At 50.8% G+C, this 26,512-nt stretch overlaps 1 protein-coding gene across 1 annotated transcript in view; it reads left to right on the top strand.

Annotated features, from left to right (window-relative positions):
• Efcab8 (EF-hand calcium binding domain 8) overlaps positions 1-26,512 on the top strand; it is a 67,575-nt gene that overhangs the window by 11,488 nt on the left and 29,575 nt on the right. The window contains exons 7-18 of the mRNA XM_021154642.1: positions 2,142-2,277; positions 3,610-3,715; positions 6,876-6,960; positions 7,784-7,908; positions 10,072-10,145; positions 12,628-12,758; positions 17,414-17,481; positions 17,793-17,944; positions 18,479-18,613; positions 20,127-20,237; positions 21,744-21,971; positions 23,690-23,760. Coding sequence (XP_021010301.1) covers positions 2,142-2,277; positions 3,610-3,715; positions 6,876-6,960; positions 7,784-7,908; positions 10,072-10,145; positions 12,628-12,758; positions 17,414-17,481; positions 17,793-17,944; positions 18,479-18,613; positions 20,127-20,237; positions 21,744-21,971; positions 23,690-23,760 — 1,422 coding nt within the window. The remainder of the gene's footprint in view (positions 1-2,141; positions 2,278-3,609; positions 3,716-6,875; positions 6,961-7,783; positions 7,909-10,071; positions 10,146-12,627; positions 12,759-17,413; positions 17,482-17,792; positions 17,945-18,478; positions 18,614-20,126; positions 20,238-21,743; positions 21,972-23,689; positions 23,761-26,512) is intronic.

Below are 26,512 nucleotides of genomic sequence, written 5' to 3'. Positions count from 1 at the left end.
CCGTGGCCCTGTCTCCCCTGTGGGCATTTCTCCCTCTGATACCCTAAGGACAAGGACTGGTTTGCTGGCTTGCAGTGGTTTAACCTTTCTAACGGCAGCCCTTTGATACACGGCTCTTCATGTTGGGGTGACTCCAACCATAACATTACTTTTGTTGCTACTTCAGAAGTGTAATTTTGCTACTGTTCTCCGTCATAATGTAAATATCTGATATGCGACCCCTAAGTGGGTCAAGAACCACAGGTTGAGAACCACTAGCTTAGAGTTTGTCCCACTGCAAGGCAGGGCTCTTTAGCCAGGATGCCTGGTGGACTCTTTCTCCTTTTCTGGAACCACCCCGGGTTGGAACACTAGCAGCCTGGGGTGTGTGGCTGGGGTGTCGACTCCTGTGTAGTGCAGTTTGGTGAGCCATGTTTGTGGTCCGTCAAAGAAAGCTGTAGGTGGCTGTCCTCGGGACAGGGCAGGCTACAGAAGAGCTAGATCTAGAGGCTGTCTTTGCCTTGGGCAGGTAGGCTGGAGCTTTAGTGGAGAAGGAGGTTTCGTGGAGATCATAGAAGGGTAGCTTGTAAATGAATCATGGCTGGCAGTTAACTGAGGAGTAGCCAATTAAATATGAATAATGAGAGTTTTCATAACTGTAATTTTGACATGAATAAATACTTGGCTTGATGTACCTTCTCCTTCACTGGTCTTTCTGTTTCTTCAGATCTCAAGAGTGTTTAAAATCTGCAACAACAACAACAACAACTAAAAAAAAAAAAAATCTCAGGGCATTTCTTCCTTATTTTCTCTGATTCATTTCTATAACTTACAAACCCAGAAGCCTCTCGGACCTGATAGAGAAAGTAGCCAGAATAGCAAAACAATTTTTTATTAATTTTATGAGAGGGTATCTCTTAAAATCCAGCTCTCCATTACTGGATCTGAGCTGAGCACACCCCGGCACACCACCCCCTTTGATCCCTTCACTGTCCAGTAAGGAAGAGGCATAGTCACCACACGATGGGGAGACAGACTTCCCTAAAATGCCGTTCCCAGGCCCATGGAAGGTTCACGGCTTACTTCTCTAATCCTCAGCCTTTGGTCCCAAAAGAAGGGTCAGAGTCGAAGTGATGGGGAAAGAGAACTAGCTGAGAATGTCGGTCTCCTTCAGTACAGAAAAAGAAGCCGACGGCAGGGGACCGGGCCCTGCCTTCCCTCAGTGGACCTGCAGGGAGCAATGAGCTGGAGTTGCGTTTCACAGTGACTCAGGTTCCCCCTAAGCCTCAGGTCAACTTAGGAAATTTTCAAGCCTTGGAAAATGCCCTGGGGGTGGGCTGAAAGCACTGGTATTTAGTTCTAGCTCTGCTGGGCCTGGGTGAGATGCAATTCCCTGGAAGTGAGATGGTAACCTGCCCTGCCCGGCCCTGATCTAAGATGGGCAGATGAAAATAGAGAGTGGGAGCCTTAATTGGGAGCCAGCTTGCTTTGCCAACACTGGGGGCAGAAAAGCAACCTCTGGCAGGTAGCACTGGGGCTTGCTGTAGGGAAACAGCCTGCAAGGCCAGGCCTGCCCTGGAACTGTTCACTGCGCTCAGTATCCTGGCCATGAAGATCTGGGTGCATAAGGCCTAACATCTCGTGGCCCCTTGGGTTACTCCTGCCTTGATCCTACTCCTCTTCACCCCAGAGCAGGAGAGCGATGACTAGAAAGTGTCATGTCTCAGGTGACTGTCACAGCTTACCCTGGTGGCCATCTGTGGGCTGTTTCTCCTGTGACAGAAACTTTGGGAACCTGTCTGCTCACTTCTCAGGATCTGCTCTGGATTCCGTCTCGTCCCATATCATAGTTGGTTGGTTTGTTTTTGATGGAACCCAAGGTTTCACATAGCAAGGCAAACTACCACCGAGTCACATCTTAGTCTCCATTTGGGGTATATTTTTTTGTGGCCAGTGGAAGTCCATCTGGAGAAGGGACAGAGTTCCATGTCCCCTGGAGCCACCTACAGTTTCTTGGTGTGTGTGTGCACACGTGTGTGTGCGTGTACACGTGCACATGTGTAGCTGCCCCCACTGGCCTCTGACCTACCTCTTCCGTGGCTCTCAGTTCATGCACATACTTCCTTTTTGAATCGTATCTGCGTGTTTCTCACCATCTGCAGGCACCATGGGAGCGAGGTTGTAAAAGTGGCATGTTTAACCAAACGGTTCAAAAAGATGGGGTGTTTCCTGACTGTCACCAAAGATGGGATCCTGCAGTTCTGGTCTGAGACCTTCTCAATGTTGGAATCCTTCCACGTGAGTAGGACACTCATGGGGATGGTGGAGTGCCTCTACTGTGGCACCCTGAGTGGATTTGTCCTGAGCAGCCAGACCCTGGAGTCACAGGGCTTGGGTCAAAATTGTGACTTAACCCCGGGGGTTGGGGAGCTCACACTTGTCATCTGCTAAGCAGAGTCTAGCCTGGATGCCCACTAGGCACCCCCAAAACTGTTCATCCAAGGAGTGTGTCCCTGGGGTCCCTATATCCGTGAGCATTATCCCAGCCTCACTCATACTTACTGTCCCTAAGTCCTGCTGATTGAAACCTTTGTCTGGATCAGGCAGGAAGTCATGCTCATGGTATTTGGGCTCTGGGGTCCAATTCCCAGCGTTCGAATCCCAGCTGTACCACCCACCAGCTGTGGGATGCTGGCCAAGATGTCTCTAATACCTCATCTGCCCAGGGAGTCTTGGAGTAGTAGCCTCTCTCGGGGCAGTGGGGACACTTGATGGTATAGGACATGGGTTATGCTTGAGCAGGTCGAGGCCTTCAGTTAGTACAAAGGAATACAGGCCAACACACTGTGGACTTTCTGCTGTCAGCTCATGACCTAGTGTAGTAAGGGATGACCCATTCAGGCAAATCTGCTATGCATTTGATGCTGCCAGGCTAGTGGAGTATCCTGCAGCAAATAAGGAAAGGCCTGTCTTCCAGGGCCCCCAGCAAGGCTTATGCAGGGCACTGTCAGTACTGTGAAGGGTTTCACACCTGAGTAGCCATACAGTGCTTTACACTTGGCAGCAGGGCTGGTCCTTGTGGGAGGAGAGACCTGGATGCTCTCTCTCTCTCTCTCTCTCTCTCTCTCTCTCTCTCTCTCTCTCTCTCTCTCTCTTCATGTGTATGGATGGAAGGAGGTGTTGCTAGCCCAGACTCTTGGCAGTGGCTGCTACATGGTTTACCTCTGTGCCCCTAAGGAGGCTGGAGAGACCGAGGAAGCCTTCCTGGGAAGTCTTGAGAGTCCTGGAGATTCTTCCTGGAGGAGCTGGTTTGGGGTTAGATATTGGCAAGGGTAGGGCTCCCAGGTCCATTGGTGAATACCCACTGGGGAATGCTCACTGTCAGGCAAATGGAAGACTTTGGAGGCGGGCCTGGCCTTAAGACACTGGGATCATGAAAGTTAGGCCCATTTTACAGATGAGGGAACAGCTTGGAGGAGTATGGCCAAGACCGTGTTTTTAGTGCTGAGATAAGGTTTCATGTCAGGACTGTGCTTGCTCCAGGGTCTTACGGGGCAGGAAAGATCCCTGCCCCCTGTACACTCTGCTAGCAAACTTCCATGGCCTGAGCCTCCTCTGTTCTTCTACCAGCTTTCCCAGTCCAAGCAGTACGGCCACCAGCAGATGTGGGTTATCGACGTGGCATATCTGCACAACATGAGCCTCATTGCAGTTGCCTCCACTGAGCTGAAGATAGGTGAGTGAGTCCCCGGTGCTCTTCAGGCCTGCCCTTGGCTTCTAGCGAGCGGTGCAGACCTGTTGGCTGAGCAACCGTGAGTATGCATGGGAGTCCTCTGGGACTTGTTGGCTAGAGAGGCCTTAAAAAGGAGGCACTGGGTGCCAGTCGCTTGTGGTGGTGACCGCTTTTGTAGGCAGGTATTCTCAGTGAGTGCTGAATGTCTACAAGTTTTGAAGAGTTCAAATTTTAAGCCACAGCGCATGCAAGTCTCTCTAGACTGATTGATTCTACGCCTTGCTTCCTGCTGCCTCTAGCCCAGGTCACCTTCAGCTGTCACTGGAATAACACCGAAGCCTCCTGTTGCTTAGCACACTTTCTCTGAAGGTCCCTCTAGCTACAAATGGACTTTTGAAATGTCTCCCTGCCCTCACGCCAACAAAGCACAGGACGGGGGAGGATCCTCAGTGTGGCCCAGGAGGGCGAGGAAGGTCTGGCCCCTGCTGTCTGTTGTTTTACCTGGACCAGACCCTTCCTCCTGTCATGCTGAGGTTGCTGTGACCTTGTCTTGCCTCCTCTGATGGGTCAGTGTGTATGCTCTGCCTTACCTCCCGCACCCCCCCCCCCCCCAGCTTCTGCTTTTCTTTTGAACCAACACAAGTGTTACTTCCTCCAGAGAGCTTTCCTTGACTGCCAAGTCAGGCGCCTCTTAAATAAAAAAATCTGCACAAGCTAAGGCCCTCTCCCTGCCACGCCCCTTCAGAGTGTGGTCTTTGTCAGGATGAGCGCTTGATGCCTGCCGTCTCCTCCATACTGGAGCTTGGCCAGTGGGGACTGCAACTGTCTCACTCACATCCATACCTGCGTGCCTGGTGCCACCTAGAGGCTTAGCAGCAGTGGGTAAGTGGGTAGGCGGATACAGGGTCCAATTGATCACATGTTCCAGGTCATCGTGGAGAGGACATTCATGTGTGTACCCACAGCCCATGGTGCAGAGCTAAACAGAAGGATGGAGGGTGGCTGAAACAGCCAGTGCCCAGGTTTTAACCCTGGTCCTGCCACTCAGTAGGGCTGTGACTTTGAGCAGCTATTTACCTTCGAGGGCCTTAGTCTATCCAGAGGGAAAACAAGGCCCAATGCTCTGTATCTCGAGGGTGAGTGTGGGTCAGTGATTGGATGTGTGAAGTTGTTTGGCACACAGTAGCTTCTTTAATTGAGAGGACAGACTGTGACACATCCAGATACATCCAGTCATAGGCAAAGGCTTAAACAGTTAGAGCTTACTGCTACCCATGATTCCTGGTGGCCTCTCCCTTTACTCTCACCCCTGAGGGCCTGGCTCCATCACTTCATGCCATCAAATTCTGTGAACCGAACAAATGTGGTTTGCTCAGGGCATTTGGTCAAGGCCAGAGGCAAGTGTGGAAGGATACCAGCATGGGTCTTGACTTATGCAGCTCAGCCCAGCCAGCCCTGCTCTGTGTTCCACATCCCTTCTTGGGTGGTTAGGCCCTTTAGGAAGCAGACATTTGAGGGCCTGTCATTCAAACATGGGAGGCTGCTCCTCAGCCTCACGCCTCACTAGACTGACTGACCTGAGGCCAGGGCTGCCAGGAGGAGCAAGACTTCCAAGGTAAGGGGCTTTTACCAGGAGCATCTATGTGTCAGGGCCCCATGGAAGGTTTTGGAAAGGATGTGTAAGACTCTGACGAGCCTTAGCTACCAGGACCCCCATCACCACCCCCTTACCACCCCGAGTGAACAACACAGGCCAGGGATCGATGCAAAAGCAAGAATTTATTGTTCCAGTGTGCTGGGGTCATCCTGCACCCAAAGGAGAGGTGGTGACCTCGGGCAGCCCATTTGGTCAGTTTTTATACAGTTGTCAGGGGTAGAATAGAGCAATAGCCACTAGGCACAATGTAATTGGCAGAAAAGTATGACTTTTAAACTGATTGATCCTTAGGGGATGAGGTGGCAAGGACTTCCCTTGTCTGTAGGTGGCCAATGGTTGGTCTGCCCTGCGGTTTTCCTGAGGAATGTAATCCAGGAAGGAAGGGGAGCTCCATTGACCTCTTCTCCCTCCCAGGAAGGGAGGGGTCTTTATGCTCTGGGGTTTGGTGGAATTTTCCAAATGCCCTGAGCTGACCTCTTCAGATGAAAATAATGTTTTCAGAAGATCAAAGTCTGGCAGGCTGGTACCAGACAGTGAGAGATGGTGTGAGCCTGCACAAAGCCACTCTATAGTCTGTTCTTCCTATACACCTGAATGTCATGAACTTACTTGGTCTCTGATCTGCTTGAGGGAAGGGGGTTCCTATCTCTAGCCCTGATAAGGTGTGTTGAGTGACATGGAGGAGATGTATTTGTTTCTATCTTCTCTGAACACCTAAAAGGACACACACGCACACGCACACGCACACGGACTAGTGGAGGTCTTAGGGACCAGAAGTTTCCTGCTATCCACATAAGCAGGGCTCGGCCCTTGTTCCTTTATTTGTGTATCACAGCCACGATCACTCAGCAGAGGAGAGTCCTGGGTGCTGTGTTAGGTGCTGAGGATTCCACAGTTGCTACACAAACATGCTCCCTGCCCTCACATAGCTGTCAGGCCAGGCCAGGTAGCTCCCATATTCAAATAAATGAGAAATAAACTTGAGGTGGTGAGGGAGATTGACAGGCAGCCAGCCAGGTGGGAGAATGTCAGCAGGCCTAGCTGAAGAGGGAGAGAGGCCGTTCTAAGAAGGGGTCATGGAGGTGGTCTGGAAGGGTTCTGGGAGGTATTCAAGGTGGGCAGAGCAGGACCCGGAAGTGGAAGACATTGATGCGTATACAGTAGTAAGAATCTGGCATGCTGAGAGCCTGGTGACTGGACAGGGGCTTCAGACCAAGCATGGGCTGTGGAGGGTCTGAGACTGTAGGACTTTACAGGCTGAGATTTGCACTGGAGTTTTGTTCTGGATGCAGTAGGGATGAGAGGGTAGTTTGCAGTGGGGTCTGGCTTGGTTAGCAGTTGTGCTTGGGTCTGCTGCCTTTATTGCTGTGGGGGCTGGGGTGGGGTATGCTACAGAGCCGGAGAGATGGCAGGGAGTCCTGGGAGGTTGCTTGCCACCTCCAGGTACCTCCCGAGCCTGGAACACTACTCTTGGCTCTGTATGTCCCTCTCTTCTCTCTTTCCCAGAGTTCTTTGACATTGGTGGCTACAAATGTATCCGGGCCTTCACCATTATTGATCTGGATAGCTGTGTCATGGTCATGGACTATTGGTGAGTCTCACAGGAGATGGGTACAGGATCTTGGCAGCCACCACATCACTGGGAAGGGGGCTGGGGCCCCAGGGAGGCACTAGGAGAGCTGGTTCTGAGCTCATTGCCATGCTGTTCCTATATTGTCCCTCCCTGATTCTCTCCCTGGGTCTTGCAGTCACTCTACTCTTGAATTATGCTTGCTCACCCCCCTCCCCCGCCCCTTTCTTATCCTGTTATCGACCCAGTGTTAGCAGAGGCTCACTCTGCTGCATTGAGGTCTCTGGGAAGTAAAAATGGTTGAAACAGAACCTGAAGTTTGGTTCAGTGATGACTAGGGTATGGTTGGCACTGGGGTTGAGATCCAGACCAAAGCTGGAAGTCTGTTAGAACTGTCCTTGTCCCTAAGATGACAGGGCCTTGGCACAAGAGCCAGGCAGAAGAGTTAATAGCCTAAATGCCTCAAGCAGCCTGAAAAACTCCATGCAGGAATATCTGATACACTGATGTTGTCAGGCCTGTCAGTGGGCAGTTAGGAGCAGAATGGTAAGGGTCAATGTGTCATCAGGACCTCCCAGGAGAGCTCCTGGCAAGGATGCCAGCATGGTGAGGACCTTCTTCATGAGCTCAGGCAAGCAGAGAATAGGTCTGCAGACAAAAGTCTTCCTACCCCCAAAGCTCCCTTTTCTTCCCTATAAAACCCCAAGTACTCAGTGACCTGGCACAGTCTCCACTCACTTGGGGAGGCTGCTGTTTCTTGTTCTGATGAAAGGACAACCTTCTTCTACCGAGATTAGTCTTCTCTTGCCTTTAACATGCATGCTTTATCCTTATGTCTCCCCAGGACCGACCTTCAAAAAGCTGTGTTCTGCTATGGGGACACCAAGGGCAATGCCACCATCTTCATCTCTGACAATGTGGCTGGTGGGCTGTTCAACCCACAAATCCTTCCCCGGACCTCCAAATGGGGTTAGCTAAAAGGCGTGGGCAGAGGTCCAGGGAGTGGGTAGGCATGGGTAAAAGGTGTGGGCAGAGGTCCAGGGAGTGGGTAGATGTGGGTACTAAGTTGGCCCATGGTCTCTGAGCATTTCTGTCCTCCCTGTCCCTGCTTTGAATCTCTGGAAGGAGGTTCCTTGGAGTTCAGAGGGGGTCCTGCCCACTGGGGTTAGGGGAGAAGGCCAGAGGGTCTGAGCTGGAGGATCGTCTTGTGAGGTGGGAGCTTTTGCAGTTGAGGTCTGAAGGCTGTGGAGCCTTCTCATCCTGTGAAAATGCAGTGCTAGGCTGGGACCCTGGGACATGCCTCCTGTCCTCTGAGCCCTAGCTGATGGCGGTGAGAGGGATTCTGCTCTGCCTGGTTTTGAGCTATCTTTGAATGGGTGAAAGTAGGCTGGGAAGACCACAGGTGGGTGCGGTGGAGCCCGGGGACCACCCGGCTTGGCAGCATGGTGAATAAGCAGTTGCCTGCTGAGCTCTTGGTATGTCATCTCCACCCATGGGGACTGGTGACTTGTTACTGCCCATTAAGAGGTTTAGTGAGCTGAAGCTACTTGCACACACCCTGAGGCTGGGGAGTGGCAACTAAGATCTGCAAGACAAGCTTTGTAGCACTGAGCTACACTTCCAGCTAGCATTTTGTCCTTGTCCCGTCAGTCCCTGGTGGCTGCCATGTCCCCATCATGTTTGTGCCACCCTGCACAAACTAGCTTAGGGGTTGTGGTGATCTCTTTGATGAGTGGTGAAGACACAAGATTAGGCTAGAATGTTGGGTGAGACCCCTTCCCAGCCACCTACTAATTGACAGCTGGGAACAAACATGAAGACTTGGTGAAATGTGAGAGGGAATGAACAGACAGCTAAGAAGTATGGAGCTACCTCTGTGTGACCTGAAGCCAGTTGTTTAACCTTTCTGCTCCTTAGTCTCCTTACTTAAATGCGTGCAGGGACAACTACACCTAACTTTTGGCTCTGCAGTAGGGTGTATAACATAAGTGTTGGGTACAAAAAAGTGCATCCCAGGGCCTCATAGCTTAGTGGGAGAGATGGCCGTATACGTTGTCAGGCTGCAGCTTCCCATGTTAGCAGCCACAAGCAGCATCTCATCTGGTTCAGGGCTTCTTTTGTGTGTATTCACGTTCACATATATATGTGCATGTGTTTTCTGGATGCTTATGCATATGTGTGTGTGTGCAAATGTGTGTGGAGAGCAGAGGCCATCCACAGGTATTGTTCCCCAGGGACTGTCCATCTTGTGTTTTAAGACAGGACCTCTTAGTAGGATCCTGGGCTCACCAAGTTCCAGGAGCCCGCCCCTCTACACCCCCCAGCTCTGGGAACAAGTGTGCTTTTTGCGGGCTCTGGGGATTAAGGTCGGATCTTCCTTCTTGTGTAGCAAGCACTTTATAGACTGAGTGATCTCCCCAGCTTGAGGACTTTTTTTTTCCCCAAGCTTCCTCTTACGCCTGTAGAGATTCCCCTGTACCCCACACCCATCCCCTCCAGTGTCTTTCCTCCATGGTCCCTGGGAATTTCTTTCAGACCCAAAGCCAAACTGACCAGCATTTCTAACCTACTTCCTTGAACAGCTGCTGACCCAACAAATGTCCCCTGGACTCATCCATCTCTATCATTTGCTCTTCCTGGGGGCTCATCAGCTGCTGACTGGGTGTTTTCACAAGGGCAGGGCAGTCGGTGGGTGGGTGGGGTGCACGGCATGTTTGACTTGCTCATGATACATGTGTGCACGCTGTACTCCTTGGGACTTTTGCTTTCTGGCCAAGGAGGCCATGTATTCCGAGGCACAATGGCAAGCCCCCAGCGGGTCACTTTCAGAGTGAAGACAGCCTGAAGTCTCTGTTCATTCTCTGGAACTCACTTTTGGCGAGCCAGCCTGTTCAGATGGCAGCACCCGAGAGTGCATGGACCCTGGTCACTGTTGCACTGTGGGCTTGCAGGGGAAGGCTGGGTAGCAGGGGAACAGGTACATGCATCAGAGAGCTCATGATGTTACATGGGGCTCCCAGGAGGGCCTGGTTGGCGGGCATTCCGGGAACGGGAGATGCCCATCAGTGAAGATGTCATCTAAACTGGCAGAGGAGAGGTTGCTAATGAGCACTCTGGCCGTTTTCCTGTCAGATCACTGGATCACTGTTTCCCTGAAGAAGCTCTTAAATGAGAAGGCTCCTCTGTATAGAAGCTTCCGAATGAAGGTAAGTTGTGTCTTCCCTTAGCCTGTAATCATCCACATACTTACTCAAAAATAAATGCCCCAGATGGATCTGCCCTCTAGGCCCAGCCTTAGCCCTTGGGGTCTTGGTCTCCAAGGACAGAGTGCAGGAAGCTATTGCTTCCTATCCACATATCTCTAGGGTGGCCCAGGATATGTGTATATGCCCCAGGGCTAGCTCTGAATCTCATTGCCTTGTTGGCTTCCTCCAGGCAGAGAATGTAACCTTTATCTGGACAGCTGCTGGTTTGCTGATTGGCTTCCCCACTCTCTTCTCTCCATGCAGTGCTAGCTAATTCAGCACGCAGAGGAAATCTGCCTTAGAGTATAGTTATGTCACCCCAGAGGCTTCTTGTCATATTTGAAGTCATCTCGAGTCTTTAACTTGAGAGTCAGACACGAGCTGGTCAAGCCCCTGACTTGCTCCATTGTTCATTCTCCTCCCACCTCCCTGGAGTCCAGTCTCACGTATTCAAGGCTGTCCTTGAACTTGCTATGCGTCCAAGGATGGCTTTGAGTTTCTGATCTTCTTGCCCCCATCTTCCAAGCGCTGCTATTACAGGCATGTGCCCTCCCATTTGTGCCAGGGATTGAACCCGGCTGGGGTTTTGTGCACGCTAGGCAAGCACTCTACTGACTGAGCCACATCCTCATCTTCTTTTGTTCTCTGCTTTCTTTCTTTTCGTTTGTGGCTGAGACAGTCTCCCTTGCTTACACAGGGCCTTAGCACATACTGCTGCTTTGGGTTGCAGAGGTCTTCTGCTTGGCTTTTCTTTCATCCCTTTACCTCAGGCCCTAATGTTTTGCTGCTGCCTGTGCTGTTAGCCCTGTCCCCAGAAGAGGTTAAGTCCCAGCTTTGAAGTCTCTACCCATTGTCTTTGTCCTGTCACCCTCTCCACAGCGACAGATCCTCCAGGACAGGGGCTTGGTGGCTTGTGCTCTCTGTCCTGTCTCCAGCTCCTGAACAGCGCCCAGGGCCCAGTGACTCCTGGTACATTTGAGGAACGAATGAGGGAATGGGGCTGTCAGGGCAGAGCTGAGCGGGACACACTTGAGGAATGGGCACGGAACCGGAGCCTCACAGGAAGCGTTACTCACACTAGTCCCCCTCCCCCATTTTTTTCTTTTTCCTTTTTTTTTTTGAGACTGGGGTTCATGTTTTCAGGCTGTCTGTGAACACCTGATCCCTCTACCCCCATCTCTCAAGCGCCGGGGTTGCTGCGTGCACCCCCACGCTTGCCTCCTTCCTCCTCTTTTCATCCGTGGTCATTTCATCTGGAAGTCCTTTACCCTTGGTGTTACTAAGCATCCCAGGCCTCATCCAGTGCCCGGGCTTAGGTTCTATTATTGTGACAGATGTTGGAGGAAAGAGTGGCATAAGACCCAACCCAGTGGCTTGCATGACTGAGTATTTGATAATCTCATTTTTCTGTCCCATCCCTGTTGTTCACCGTCCACGGTTCTCGTCCCAGTCTAGAGTCTCGTTTCCAGTCTATCCAGATGGGAAGGCTAAGCACAGGTGCTAGCCAGGGCTAGAATGTGGACCTGTTAGTTTGTTCTCTGCTGCTGAGATAAAACACTGAGCAAAATCGATTTGGGGATGGAAGGGTTTCTTTGGCCTACAGGACTCCATCACTGTCATCATTGAGGGAAGTCAGGGTAAGAACTCAAGCAGGAGCTGAGGCAGGAACCACGGAGGGTGCTACTTACTGGCTTGCTCTCCATGACTTGCTCAGCCTGCTTTCTTATACAGTCTAGGACCACTATCCAGGGCTGGCATCACCCACAGTGAACTGGGCCCTCTCACATCAATCATTAATCAAGAAAATGGTCCCCCAGGCCAGTCTGATGGAGGCAATTCTTCAACCGAGGCTCCCTCTTCCTAGGGTTTGTGTCAAGTTGAAAAACTCTTGTCTGCACAGAGGGCAGTGGGAGCCTGGGCCAGCCGGCCCTCTCTGCTCTCCGAGTGCCATCTCTGTTACTATAGTCCTGACAGAGTGTGTATTCTGCCCCCTTCTGACAAATACCGAGTGGGAATGGACCCAGACATGCAGGCTTCTGTAGTGGAGGTAGTCAGTAGACGACAGACTGGGACCCAGGCACCCTTGATTTCAGCTTCACGCTTTCTCCCTGCTTGGGAGAATGATATTATCATGACCCAGTCTCTTCAGCTTCTAAATCTAAGAGACTCTTAAAAAAACCAAAATCAGGAGTCCACATGACAGCAGGCTTGGTGTTTTTTAAGTAGTTTCTGAGACAGGGATGGGCCAGACACTTTGGCCATGAGACCTGGCCAGGACTTTGGGCCACATCACTTTGCCCAAGCTGTGGTCACTAAGGCAAGGGCCATAGACTTTGTGACCTCCAGTCCTATCTGGCACCGGCCCTGACCATGTTCCAGGGGCAGGATATGGAGCTTGACTGTCCCCAGGAGGTCTCCTGCTACAGCCATTTTTCTCTGCCAGGGTCTCCACCCCAACTGGTGCCAGCAGGTCAAGTACATCCCACAGCTGAATATCGTGGCCTCGTGTTCAGCCGTCGAGAAGTCCTCTCTGGTGCTGATAATACTGCCAGGCAAAGAACCTGAGAAACCCAGGTAAGGAGCACCTGGCTGAGGGAGGTAGATGGCAGGCAAGCCTTAAACAGATCTGCTTCCCCCTGCTACACACAGCTAACCCTGCTGAGAGAAGACTTGCCTCTGGGTTAGTGTCTCTTCGGCACGGCAATGTCCTGAGGCTCATTCATGCTAGGTCCCAGGAAGCAGCCTGTGTCTCCTTAGGCTGACAGTGGATGTGGGACCTAGCTCTGCTCTCTGTTTAATAATGATTCTGGAATTTCTACCAGTGGCAAAAGGGTAACAGGGCCTCTTTCATCTCTCTCTCTCTCTCTCTCTCTCTCTCTCTCTTTCTCTCCTCCCCGTGTGTGTCTTGGGGGGAATGCATGCCTTAGTTCACATATGGAGATCAGAGGACAACCCTGGCTATTGGTCTTCACCTCCCACTGTTTGAGAAAAGGCCTCTTTGTTGTTGACCACTGTATCTCTGAGACTGGCTGGTCTGTGAGCTCCTGAAGGTTCCCCTGTTTCGGCATCAGAGCTTGCTGTGGAAAGACTGGATTACAGATATGCACTACAACGCCCAACTGTCCATGGCTTCTAGGAATTCAAACCCAGACCCTCAGGCTTGTGTGGCAAGGACTCTACCCACTGAGCCACCTGCCAGGCTCCAGTAGGTCTGTTTTATCCACCCATTTAATAAAAAATGAACAACAAAGACCAAATCAACCCCAGCATTTGTTAAGTAGGCAGACTAAAGGCATGGCTTGTCTTTTCTCTCTCTTCCTCCTTCCCCCTCTCTCCCTACCCCTCTCTTTTGAAGGGGACATCGAGACAGGATCTCATGTAACCTGAGCTGGTCTTGAACTTCTAATCCACCTGCCTCTACCATGCAAAGTCTAGAATTTCAGGCCTGTGCCACTGGCTGGGCTCAACATTTCTGATTGGAGTAGCGAGAGCGAGTGACTTCACTCTGGGGCCCTCGGTTTTCTCACCCGTGAAAGGGTGAAGCCAGGGCCTACCTCATTTACCTCAGGGATGCCTTGAGTGGATAATGTTCTGTGTGGCACATATTGAACCACATAGTAAAAACAAGCGACAGAAACCATCAACCTCAGAATAAGTTAATTAGGTTAGCAAGAGGCCCGTCTTCTCTTCCAAAGCAAGCCATGATGCAGAAAACCTCATGCGAATGCACATTTATTCTTTGAGACAGTTCCAACATAATTTTTTCATTCTAGATTCCTTTTCTGGGGGGGAGGGGGCAGGGTTTCTCTGTGTAGCCCTGGTTGGCATCGAACGAAGAGATTTGCCTGCTTCTGCCTTCGGCATGATGGGATTAAAGGCATGAGCTATCACTGCCTAGCTAAAAATTTTAATTTTATTGCATTTAATGGCAGGAGGAAGCCAGAGGGTCACCTCACCGTGGTCTCTGGAGGCTGATTCTGATCTCTTTTCCTTCTTACCTGTCTCATCTTCCCTCTCTAGATACGCAGGTCCAGAGTTTAGGCCCCTTCCTGCCCCAGGTCCTCTGCTGCTCTCTGCCGGCTGTGTTCTTGCTTTTCTTTCTTTGCCTCTCCCTGTCTCCTGTTTTGGTTTTTGAGGCAGAGTCTTGCTGTGTCGCTCAGGCTGGCCTTGAACTTGGGATCCCTGCTCCTGTCACCTGAGCACTGAGATCATAGGCACGAGCCATTATGTTTGGCTTTCTTAGTCTGTCTTTCCCTTGTTGCCAGGGGACCAAACCACAGGGCTTGTGCTTGCTAGGCAAGTACTTCATCAGTGAGCTAAAGCCCACGCTTTCTCTTGCTTGCTTTCCTTTCTTTCTTTTTAAAACATGTTGTATTTTTTGAGACAGGGTTTCACTGTGTGGCTCTGGCTGGTCTGGAGCTCATTAAGTAGACCAGGCTGGCCTCTAATTTACCTTCTGAGCTCTGGGATCAAAGGCATGTGTCACCACTCCTAGCACCTTTCTTCTTTCCAAAAACACGGCTTCTCTGTGTAGCCCTGGCTGTCCTGGAACTCACTCTGTAGACCAGGCTGGCCTCAAACTCAGAAATCCACCTGTCTCTGCCTCCCAAGTGCTGAGATTGAAGGCGTGTACCACCACACCCGGCTAAAATAATCTATTTTTAAATTGCATTTTCATACTAATTGGTTGGAATATTTAATTTTGGGATAGGTTAGAGGATGTATTACACATATTCATTCTCTCTCTCTCTCTCTCTCTCTCTCTCTCACACACACACACACACACACACACACACTGTGCAATACCACCTCTGCTCAGCAGGTGGCACTATTGGCTTCCGGCTTGTCTCCTGTACTTGCAGAATAACCACTGTAGGTAAGACTTGAAGTTGCCAAACCTGAGCCCTATGAAGGAAGTCCACTTTAGCTTCCCAGAGGGCCTTGAGGGACCAACTTATTGTAGCTGGTCTTACCTGAGCTCTTGACATGGTTGAAGCCAGGAGTGGCTGGTAGAGGATCAGGGATTGGGGCTCTAGGAACTGGTGTGGAGTGTGTGAAGGGCCCCACCCTGCTTCCTCTCCTTTCTCTCTGCTTATTACCTCCACTGCTACCTTTCTGAAGTCACTGTCACTGCTCACTAGGTCCCCTCTGGCTCCTGTCCCTATACACAGCCATCTGCAGATCTCCTCCTGCTGGGGCCCTGAATGAACCCTTCATAGTCCAGGCCCCACCTACCTTGCCTGGGACCACTCCTGCTAGCCCTTAGCGCTTCCCTGGCTCTGAAGCCTCGCCTCTCCCTGGGCGCTCCCCTTAGGTGTTTCTAATGACCCTGCAGGCTTCTGCCTCTCACCGTCCTCCTCAGAGAAGCTGTCCACAAGGCTCGTTCAGTTTCCCCCTCTCTGCCTGGCCGTCCGTTGCTTCCCCTGTAGCCTTCCTCATAGTTGGTCTCTGTCTTTCCCTTCTCTATCCATCTCTTTGCTCCTGTGCGTTGCTCCTGGAGACCAGGTCTGTAGGAAGCCCAGTGACCCTGAGCTCTGGCAAGGAGCAGGGGCTGGCGGAGTGAGTCACTCTGAAATAATTCCTTCTGTCCTTCTATCCTGGTCACTGTTGCTCCAGAACACTTCTCGGCACATAAGTGCACAGAGGGAGACATCTCCTTTGTGATTTATTACAGGGAGGCTGGCATATACCACTGTACTAGTGTGGAGGTCAGAGGACACCACGCCATGTCTGCTCTAGGGCACCTTAGCCTCTGCAGCAGCTCTCTTTCTTCTCTCTCTCTCTCTCTCTCTCTCTCCCTCTCTCTCTCTCTCCCCCTCTTTCTTTCTTTCTTTCTTTCTTTCTTTCTTTCTTTCTTTCTTTCTTTCTTTCTTTCTTTCTTTTTCTTTCTTTCTTTCTTTCTTTCCTTTTTTGAGGACAGCTTGGGGGAGTCGGTTCTTTCCTACCAGGGTCGAACCTAGGTCATCAGGCTTTACTTACTAAACCATCTCATTGACCCAGATCTCTGGCTTCCCAGTGAGTGGAAAATACATGCTTTGATGTGCTCTTGAAATTTTGAAGCAAGGATAGAGGTTAAAAAACAGTTTGGGGAGCCTGGCGTGGTGGTACATGCCTTTGATCCCAGTACTCGGGAGTTCGAGGCCAGCTTGGTTTACAAAGCAAGTTCAGAGCTGTAACACAGAGAAGCCCTGTTCTGAACAAACAAACAAACAAACAAACAACAAAAAAGGAAAGGAAGAAAGAAAGAAAGAGAGAAAGAAAGAAAGAGAAAGAGAGAAAAGAAAGAGAGCTGCTGCAGAGGCTAAGGGGCCCTAGAGCAAACATGGCGTGGTGTGAAGGAGAGCCAGCCAACTTTAGACAGTTTGGTGGCCTGTGTGTGGGGCCCCACAGCCTTGGGATCTTGTCAGGGTGTCTCTGACCTCTGAGCCCTGCTCAGCCCTTCCTCTTCTCCATTCCTGGATATCTTGAGCTATTTCCTGTTTTATCTACCAGGGCAGAGTCCCCTTCCCTCTGTGTGCCCTCAGGTTAGGTTCTTGTTCTTAGTGTCTTTAGCTCAGCAGGGCAATGGCGCTCTTGAAGATTGCATGTGCGAGTCCAGGTGGCCTGTGAGATGACACCCAACACAGAGCGAGGGCACAGAGCCAGTGGGCCAGGGCTGCTTTATTATTATTATTATTATTATTATTGTTGTTATTGTATGTGTCACACTGCTTGGAAGATATTTGCCTGAGGGTGCTAGGTGTAATCATGTTAACTTTGTTTTTTGGAACAATGCAAAATGCTTTTTAAATTTTGTTTTGTTTTTCGAGACAGCGTTTCTCTGTATAGCCTTGGCTGTCGTGGAACTTACTTTGTAGACCAGGCTGGCCTCGAACTCAGAAATCCACCTGCCTCTGCCTCCCGAGTGCTGGGATTAAAGGCGTGTGCCACCACGCCCAGCATTGCAAAATGCTTTTACAGGTGGAAAGACTTGCTTGTGTTTGGGGCTTTTTCTTCCTAAAGGGTGGATGCCTCCCTTCCCATGAGCTACTGATTTGGGTACCTGCTACTCTACTAGCAGCGGTGGGTGAGCAACTGGGCTGGTCTGGGGTCTCTCTTTGGGGTGGAGAGATAGTGACTACCTCCCCACCGAGCATCGAGCTCCTTCCCGCCCCAGGCCCAGGCTGCTGCTCTCTGCCCTGTGGCTTCCCTCAGCCCAGGGGCCTCCCTTCTTGATTTTTCTATCCTAGGTTATCATCACTGAATTTAAGAAAAGGAATTCTTTGCTTTGACTACTGTCCAGACAGGAACTTTCTGGGTAGGTAATCTTTGTGTTTCCCCGGAAGCAGAGTTGAGGTGCAGGTGGCAGCAGCCTGGGGATTTTCAGAGCCAACGACAAGGCTCTGTAGCACCTGGCCTCTGTCTGGCTTCCTCTGCTTCTGATCTACATCACTGGGAGGTGGGGTGACTCAGGCCCTGTCAGAGATGGAGACAGGAAGGGGTGAAAGGGACAGTGACAGATCACAGTGACATTCCCCAGCTGCCAACTCTGGCTGGAGTCCGGGACCTGGCCCTGGAAGAAGGTTCCAGTGTAGGACCTGATGACTGATACTCATTTCTTGACTCCAGCAACTGGTGGCTATGACCCCCACATCCGCCTGTGGAACCCCCTGGTCTCAAAAAAGCCTGTGTGGCTGATGAAGGGACACCAGACATCGGTGACACACCTCCTTGTGAACAGCAAGAATGCCAGCATCCTGATCAGCATTTCTAGGGACAAGGTGTCACCCTCTGTCCCCACTACCTCTATCTCTGTTCCCTGGGAAGAGACACTCACTATGCAGGGATAATGTAGTTTGGCCAGTATTGAGTCCTGTCCCTGGGCTCACACTATGCTATAAGCCCACAGGGAGGTGCCCTAGAAGAGTCACAGTGGTGGCCACGAGTCTCCAGCTGCCTTGGGGCGGGGGGGGGGGAGGGGCAGAGCCCAGCTCTGAGTAGTCTAGAACTGTCCTGGAGTTGGGGAGCAAGGGAAGGCCTGAGGTAGGATGTGGGCTGCCTGCTCTCTTTGCCTTTAGCTTGCTGAGCTTAGGGGTCCAGGCAGGACACAGGTGCTTAGGAAAGTGGAGGCAAGAGTGTTGTTCTGACTCTCACTAGGACCTGGAGTTCCGGGGCATTAGTTTAGCCTCTTTGGGCAGGGCTGTGGCAGCAGCAGGCACTTTATACATGGTTGGCCTTGCTCACAGGGGCATCCCCGGGGTCTAGGGTGCTGGCTGCACCTGCAGACCCTCCTGCCTCTTACCTATCCCCTACAGAACATTCGAGTGTGGGATCTGCAGGACTATGTGTGCCTCCAGTCCTTCTGCGGAAAGCTCTTTCCCCTGGGCAACTGCCCCATAACCAGCGCCTACTTCTTCAGAAGCAGCACCCTCATCTGTAGCACCTACAATGTGAGTGGCATCCCAGGAGTCGGGCAGAGCTGGCAGGGTCTGCTCTGTGCTGAGCTGGCCCTGGAGCCTGTGAGGCTCTGACTCTGGAGCCTCCTTGAGAGCTGGGCCCCAGCCCATTCTCTTCTCTACCCCTACCGCCCCTGTTCCATCCCCACTCATGTGTCCTTCCAACTCTCCCGTCATCCCTCCACACTCCTTTGGCTCCATCAGTTGTGATCATGAACCCCAGGAAGGCAGGGAGCGCCTGGGAGAAAACTGTCAGGAAGAGTGTCTGTGAGCTATGACCTTTCTGGTACCTGAGGGTCTGCCTTGACCCTGACGATGGCAAGAGGGGAGTATTGGCTCTAGAGCCACGGTGGGGCCTGGTGCCACGTGGGAGCCCAGTGGAGGATAAGCGTCAGGAGATTCACCGAGGCCACGTACCCATGCTAGCTGGCCCACTCTGTCAAGGGTCACAGATGTCTTTCTGTGCACATGGCTGGCTCTCCCCCTTTGCAGTGCATGTATTAAAAGAAGGGTGGGTATTAACATTTCTGCTGAGTGCTGGGCTTGCTGTTAGCATTTTTTTGAAGTTCATTTCCAATCATCCTGGTCTGGGTGGGGCTATGACATCATTTAACCCTCAGCTTTGTGGGGATGTGAGAGTGTATCACTCAGGTAAAGTTAATTCAGTAGAAAGGCAAGGCCATGTGTTGGAGTCACAGGCACGGGAAGTATCCTCTGAGCTGGGGCTGGACTGGTCACAGAGGCTTTCCTGAGTGTTACTGGACTTGTGGGTCACAATCTGTGCTGAGTCAGGTCCTCAACAAGCTAGTTAAAAAGAGCCAATTGAATAGTGGAAAAAAGAAAAAGAAGATTTATTTGGTGTGGCCATGTTGGGAAGAGGGACAAAAAGGTCCAGAAAACCCCTCAGCTCCATTTTTGAGGTCCTGCAGAGATCCAAGTTTCAATAGAGGGCCAAGGGTGTGCGTATCTAAACAGTCCCTGAAGGTGTGGTCGCACCCACCATTGACCCCTTACTGTCTGGACTCCAGGTTCATCCTGTAAGGTGATCTAAGGAGTTGTTAAAACTCCACGGAAGCTCTTTCCCAGGAGGCAAGTCCCCCTGCTCGCTGGCATCCTTCCTTCTCCATGCATGAGATCCTGGGGAAATTCTCCTTTTTCAAGAGTCTATAGTTTCAACAGTCCCATAGCCAGATGGAAAGACACAAGGGTCTCTTCAGAGTATCTTCATGTCTGCCAAGCTGGTTACAAAGGAAACACCAGAGTAAAGATTTAGCCCCTCAGAAGGTGAGGGGACCATGGACTTGGGCCTCAGGGGTATTGGAACACAAGGGAATCCCAGGCCTGGAAATAGAGACCTTGGAGTGAGATAGGAGACTCAACAGAATTCTGAGTTGCTGAGAAACCTCCTGGGGTACGGGATGTCTTGACGTCATAAACTCTGTAGGTTTCTCCTCAAGGCCTTAGTCTATCTGACTGCTCAGCTGTCAATTTCTCCCTCACACCACAGATTGGGATCCTCAGAGGATACTTGGAATCCCAGGGCCCCCTGAAAACAGGGAGGATGACGACTCACAACACACCCCTGTGTGCAGTCCTCTACAGCAAGATCTTTAAGCAGGTGAGCGGGCAGGGCTAGCCTCAGCTGGGAAGAGTACCAGGGACAGACAGCATCAGGACCCAGATCTCTCCATGTGCCCGAGTGGGCATTCAAGTAGCAGTTAGCTCACATGCACTCTGGAAGTGGTTAGCGCTCTTGACATGAGGAAGTCTGGCAGACTGGTTGGCATGGAATCTGACTGAGCTCTGATCTGGTCACTGGATTGCTGACCCCTCTGAGCACCCCTACTGGGAGCTGCCACTTAGATGAGCTCTGGGCAGGCAGGTCTCTTAGCATGGAAACAGACACTGGTGTGGGCTGTCCCTCAAGGTTGCCACCCTGTAAGCCACCACCACCCTAGAGTACCACCTTAAGGAAGCTGTAGTCCGTTTCTTATGGGAAGGGCACAGCAGCCTATGCCCTAGGCTGAGGAGATGGGTCAGTGTGGGCAGGAAGCTGGGCATATAGAATGTTCTGAAGAGCGTGGATGGAAAGGCTGTAGGCTCTGTCCACTCCCAGTGGCATGTCTTGTCTGGCTCCTAGCATCACTGTCTCTGTGTTCAGCTGCCTTAGGACTCTCCAGGGATACAAAACTTTTTTTTTTTTTGTAAGCACACCCAGCTCTTCTCAGCTTCACAGGCCTTGGAGCAGGATGAAGGCAGTGAACCACAGCTGTCTTGTCTCCTCTGTTCTTCCCAGGAGCCTGTCCTCTGCTTGGCTTTCTCTCTCCCACTGTGGTCCTGACTAAAGGTGCTCTGGCATGCATCTTCTCTATACCACACTGTTCTTTTCCTCTGGAGAGAGTGATGAGTGTGTCGATGTTAACTATGCTCACCCACTGGGAAGAAGATGAATATGAGTATGAAACCAAATATGAATTACTGCGGTCTGGGAACATGGATTTAGGTTGCCCCTAATTACATGTTCTGATGTTGAAGTGTTTGCATGAGTGTTTATAGTCACAGGATGAAAGCAAGCCTTAAGCCAAGGCATTTCCCCAAATATATTGGCTGGAGCATCGGGGAGGGGAGCGGGGTAGGAAAGTAGGAAGCGCTGCTGTTGGTCTCAGATGCTATCTGATGTCCTCCTCAGACTTAGGGTCAATGAACGCTGCTGGTCTGCTAAGCTAGCGCAGGCGAAAGATGCTTCCTCAGACATGGAGGTGGGCAGTGAATGGCTGTCAAGGGAACTCAAGGTAGCCCAGGACCATTTGGGTGTGTGGCATTCCACAATCATGAAGTTCTAAGCAGCTGATTAGCGTAGTGTACTCTTTAACGTAGGTGTGGCTCTCCTGTCTGTCCTGGGAACCTGAGTTCTCAAGTGCCAGTTTTGAGTTAATGGGGGCTTTATGAAATTGATTCCATTAAAAAAAGAGCAGTAGCTGCGGTTTTGTGATATAGAGCCTGGGAAGGTCTGTTTTCAGGCACAGGTTGCAGGGGTGAGGCTGGGGAAATGGAGGGGAGAGGCCCCACTATGTACTTACTGCCATTCAGTGAGTGAGGGCACCTGTATGTGCTATGCCTACAGGTGGTGAGTGGCTGCCTCCAGGGGCTAGTGAGTGTGTGGGACATCAGCACGGGCAAGAAGAGGATGGAGATAACCGTGTCTGGCATCCAGGAAAGTGAGCTGACAGCCATGGCTCTGGACCAGTCGGAGAGGTGTCTGCTCACGGGCTTGCGTGATGGCACGATGCAGATGTGGAATTACAACACCGGGGAGTGCCTGATGACCTTTCCCAACCCGGACAAAGTGGAGGTCAGGAGGGCCTGTTAGCTGGAGTGGCTCCTGGGGACCCTGGGCTGCACAGTGTTCTATGTGTCTGAGAGGCTGCTTGGCATGGCCAGGCTACCTGCTTTCAATCCTGCCTGAGCCCTTGGGTCCACCCATCTCCAGTGAGGGTTCCACAGATGCAAATTGCTCTTGTATTTCAAATGTGCAAGGGCATATTGTTCTTCTGCACCTCAGAGCTCTGGGTTGTGTTTTTAACAGTGGGGGTATTGGATTTGGAGGTTCCCGTGTGCACTTCTATCTGAAAGTGTATGATATGAGGGGCACAGTAAAGAAAATGCCAACACCACTGCTTCATGGTGTGGTTAAGGTTTTTACTATGAGAACAGCCAGAGGCATCTGGAAGGGTCCAGAGCAGAGAGAGAGAAAGAAGTAGACTGAACATGGCCAGCAGACTGGACATGGCCAGGGCTAGGGAAGGGGGAGAGAATAGTGGAGATACCAGGTGGCAGGAGATGAGAGCACAGAGCTTAGTGAGGAGATGGGGCAAGAGGAGAAGAGAGACGGTGGGGGGAGAGAGAGAGAGAGAGAGAGAGAGAGAGAGAGAGAGAGAGAGAGAGAGAGAGAGAGAGAGAGAGAGAGAAAGAAGAAGAAGAAGAAGAAGAAGAAGAAGAAGAAGAAGAAGAAGAAGAAGAAGAAGAAGAAGAAGAAGAAGAAGAAGAAGAAGAAGAAGAAGAAGAAAGAGGAGGGGAGGGGAGGGAGTAGGCCAAAGGGGATGGAACTTGCCATTATAAAGAGAACAAATATGTATGTGAGGAGGAAAGCCCGGGAAGTGAGAAGGGCTAGGATGGACTTAGAAATGTGTAACATGCACTTGTGCGACGGAGGGAGCCTGGAGGTCAGCATGGGCACTGATATGCTGGTAGGTGACACAGGTAGCCATATGTCCCTTCTGCCAGAGGTAAGGGAAATGGTTTCCCAAGCTCCCTAGGCATTCTGGCTTGTATCTCATCACCAGAAATCCTTCTATCGTCCAGGTTGGTCTAATTTCTGAACATTTGGACAGCCTGAGGCAGAACATACGTGTTAGGGTTCTAGGAAAAGTTAATGGATATAGCCTAGAGTGAAGCCAGCAGTTAAGTGTCACTTAGGGACTTGAGCCCCCTTCCTTTAACCTGTGCAGAAAGAGGATTTGGTCAGGAAGCCAGAGGTGAGGGTGCCAGGGAGAAGCTCAGCTGGTGGAAGAGTTTGATCCCCAGCTTCCATATAAAAAGCTGAGGGTGGAGCCATAGGCTTCTAATCCCAAGACTGGGGAGGTGGGGACAGATAGATTCCTGAGGTTTGCTGTCTCCCCTCCCCACCCCCAGGCTATCCTAATTGGTGAGCTCCAGTTCCCAGCTAGAGCCCTTTGCCCCAAACAAAGTGGAAGGTAACTGAAAATCTACACTGGCTTCCATTTGTATGTGAGTGCATATCTCTTCTGTAAAAATCTCTTCTGTAAGATGGACACAGGCACCCACATTATCCGCCTCTTTCAGATATATCAGGTTTGATGGTCTCTAGCTTTTTTTCGGTTAGATACTTAGCAGAAACCCTGAAAGCTGGCCAGTGGCCTGGACTCTGGGAATTCTCAGCCTCGTTGAGTTTTGATTTTCCGACGGGTACGTTTAGGAAAGCACCTGGGCACAAAGGCCATGCACTCCAGGAGTCGAGAGCTCTGTTTTCTTTCTGTTTTTCTCCAACAGATTAGTGGGATTGTCCACATGAACAAAGTGTTCTACACGACTGGGTGGAGTAAGAGAATCACCAATTTCACGTGAGCAGCAAGGGAGAATGGGGAGGCTCTGGTCCGGCTGCTGGGTGTCACCTCTTACTCTGAGCAGCTGCAGTAGCTGCCAGGGGACCCGCTACCCTGGAGCTGCCAACCACCGCTTTACCCATCTGCTCACTTAGCACGTGGTGAGGTGCTTTCTGCTGCTAACAGCCATGGCAAGAACGACAGCCCCCATCCACAGGCAGCTTATCGATCTGCGGAGGAATTACTGCAGTCTCTTATAACAGATGCCATCGACGGGTAGCTTACGAGGCACGGGGATCTATTTCCTACTGTCCTGAATGCTGGGCAGTCTAAACACGAGTCTAAGAAGCAAGTTTGGCTTCTGGTGAAGACCGCTTCCTGTTTCCTAGAGCTCTTCCTTTCCTATATATTTACCTGATAGAAGAATTGAGGGCTATAATTCCACTGAAGAGGGCTCCGCCCACGTGGCCTCACCACCTTCCAAAGGCTTGACCTAATGCACTCACACTGGGAGTTAGGTTTTAATACATGAATTGGAGAGGATAAAAAAATTCAGTCTATAATGTTCTACCTCCAGCTCTCCAAAGTTAATGTCCTCACATGCAAGTCAGGCTCTTTTCACCATCACCACCCCTATCCCCCCCCCCCACCCGAATGACTGAGCTACGTGATCATCTCTGAGCTGATGCTTCCCCCAAGAAACAGAAACAGGAGGGAGGGGGAGGGATGGGCCAGCAACTAGTGGTGGGGGAGCAGGGTGGTACTGAGGGTAACATTTGGTTAGTATCGACTGAAATATTTAAGTCCAAAGTCTCATCTAAATATTTAAGTTAGATGTGGATGAGACCCAGTGGACCATTCATCCTGAGGCAAATTCTCTCTTGGCTATAAACATGTGACATGGACTGGCTATGTAGTTCCAGAGTCCAACAGTGAGCTGGGTACAGGGCAGATGAATGGAGATAGGAGGGAAGAAAGGAACGGCAGATCCCAAATGAGTCTAAAACTCATCAAAAGGAAGTTTAGATACATCAAACACCCACCCACCTACCTACCCACCCATGCATCCATGCATGCATCCATGCATCCGTGCACCCATCCTCCAATCCCACCCTATCTATCTATCTATCTATCTATCTATCTATCTATCTATCTATCTATCTAGTATGTATGCCATGGCACACATGAAGAGGTCAGAGGATAATGGTGGGAGTCCGTTTGTTATTTCTACCATGTGGATACCAGGGATTGAACTCAGGATGTCACAATTGGCAGCAAGCACCTTTATCCACTGAGTCATTTTACAACTCCAAAACAACCCTCTTTCTTGAAGCTCTGCCTACAAGGCTCCTGAGGTAGAGGCTCTGTTTTGCAGGAGCTGGACATGTAAGCTTCCAGACGACCTGCTTCCTGGCTTTGGGAAGCTGTGCCCTTGTGGTGGTCCTAGGTCCAGGTGACACCGTTGGATAGTTCTCTTCCCTGCATGGGTCCTGTGGCTCCCTGGGTCTGTAGTTCTGACCCCATGACTCTGCCCACTGGAATCTAGATGATGGGAGCAGCCAAGCTTTCCTATCTCTGTTGGTATAGCTGGTGTGTTGCCCTCAGGAGCTATGAATGGCATGGCCAAAGAGCATGCTACCACAGTGTGGGATGAGAGGAAGTGTGGTGGTGAGGGCAGGGGGTGCTGAGGTCTAACATACGGTGACCCTGGTTTCTCTGAAACCCTTTCTTTAGCAGCAGGAAAGTTGGTTCAAATGTCTGAATTGATCTTAGAGTCATGCTTGCATTGTCTTAGGCAACAATTCTCAACCTTCCTAATGCTGTGATCCTTTAACACGTTCCTCAGGTTGTGGTGACCCCCAACCATAAACTTATGTTTGTTGCTACTTCATAAGTGTAATTTTGCTAGTTATGAATTATAGTGTAAATGTTTCTGGAGATAAACAGCTGTGGGGTGGATCTGCCAGCATTAAAAGGGCAGATGGAAACTGAAAAAAAAAATATTGCTGGAGATAGAGGTTTGCCAAAGGGGTTGTGACCCACAGGTTGAGAACCACAGGTCTCAGGACACTGGACCCAGCTTCTGTCAAGTGGCTGACCCACAGTATTCTCATCTAACCTTCTGGACCATACCCTGACAGGCTCATCTTTCCTTCCCATACATAAAGGCTGAGAGGAAAAGGTCTCAAACCTTACGTTCTGCCCTCCATCCTTTTGTGGTGCTACTGGATGAAGCACCGCTGTATGTGCTAGGCTAATGCTCTGCCACGGTGTAGCAATCCCGGACTTTCTTGCCCTTTGCTCAACAGTTGTGTTTTAAAATTATTTCCCTCAGCCAAACAAATACCTGGTCTCATGGCTTGCAGGCTCTGCTAGCCACAAAGCACTAGAATGTAAACATAACCCAGACAAGTTCTTTGTCACTTTGTACCAAGGATAGCTCTGCCTGCCTCTAGTTTCCAGCAGCAGGCTCCTCATTTCTACTTGAGATATCAGAATGGTCATTGCCATCCATATAGTTACCAGAAACTAAGGATCACGTAGGTAATAGAAAGATGGGGCTAGAAGTATAACACAGTGGTAGAGTGCATGTTTTGCCTGGGTTCCCTCTCCAGCACTGGAGGAATTCATTCTCTCTGTCTCTCTCTGTCTCTGTCTCTCTCTGTCTGTCTCTGTCTCTCTGTCTCTGTCTCTGTCTCTCTCTCTTCCCCTTTCCCCCTCTCTGTCTCTTCTGTAGCCAAGCTAGCCTTGAACTCCCTGTGATGATGAC

The sequence above is a fragment of the Mus caroli genome, unplaced genomic scaffold, assembly GCF_978045245.1.
Source record: "Mus caroli unplaced genomic scaffold, Mus_caroli_1 scaffold_2, whole genome shotgun sequence".
In the NCBI taxonomy this organism is placed as follows: Eukaryota; Metazoa; Chordata; class Mammalia; order Rodentia; family Muridae; genus Mus; species Mus caroli.
The sequence above is the reverse complement of the archived record's forward strand: the minus strand, read 5'-3'. Positions and strand labels throughout refer to the sequence as shown.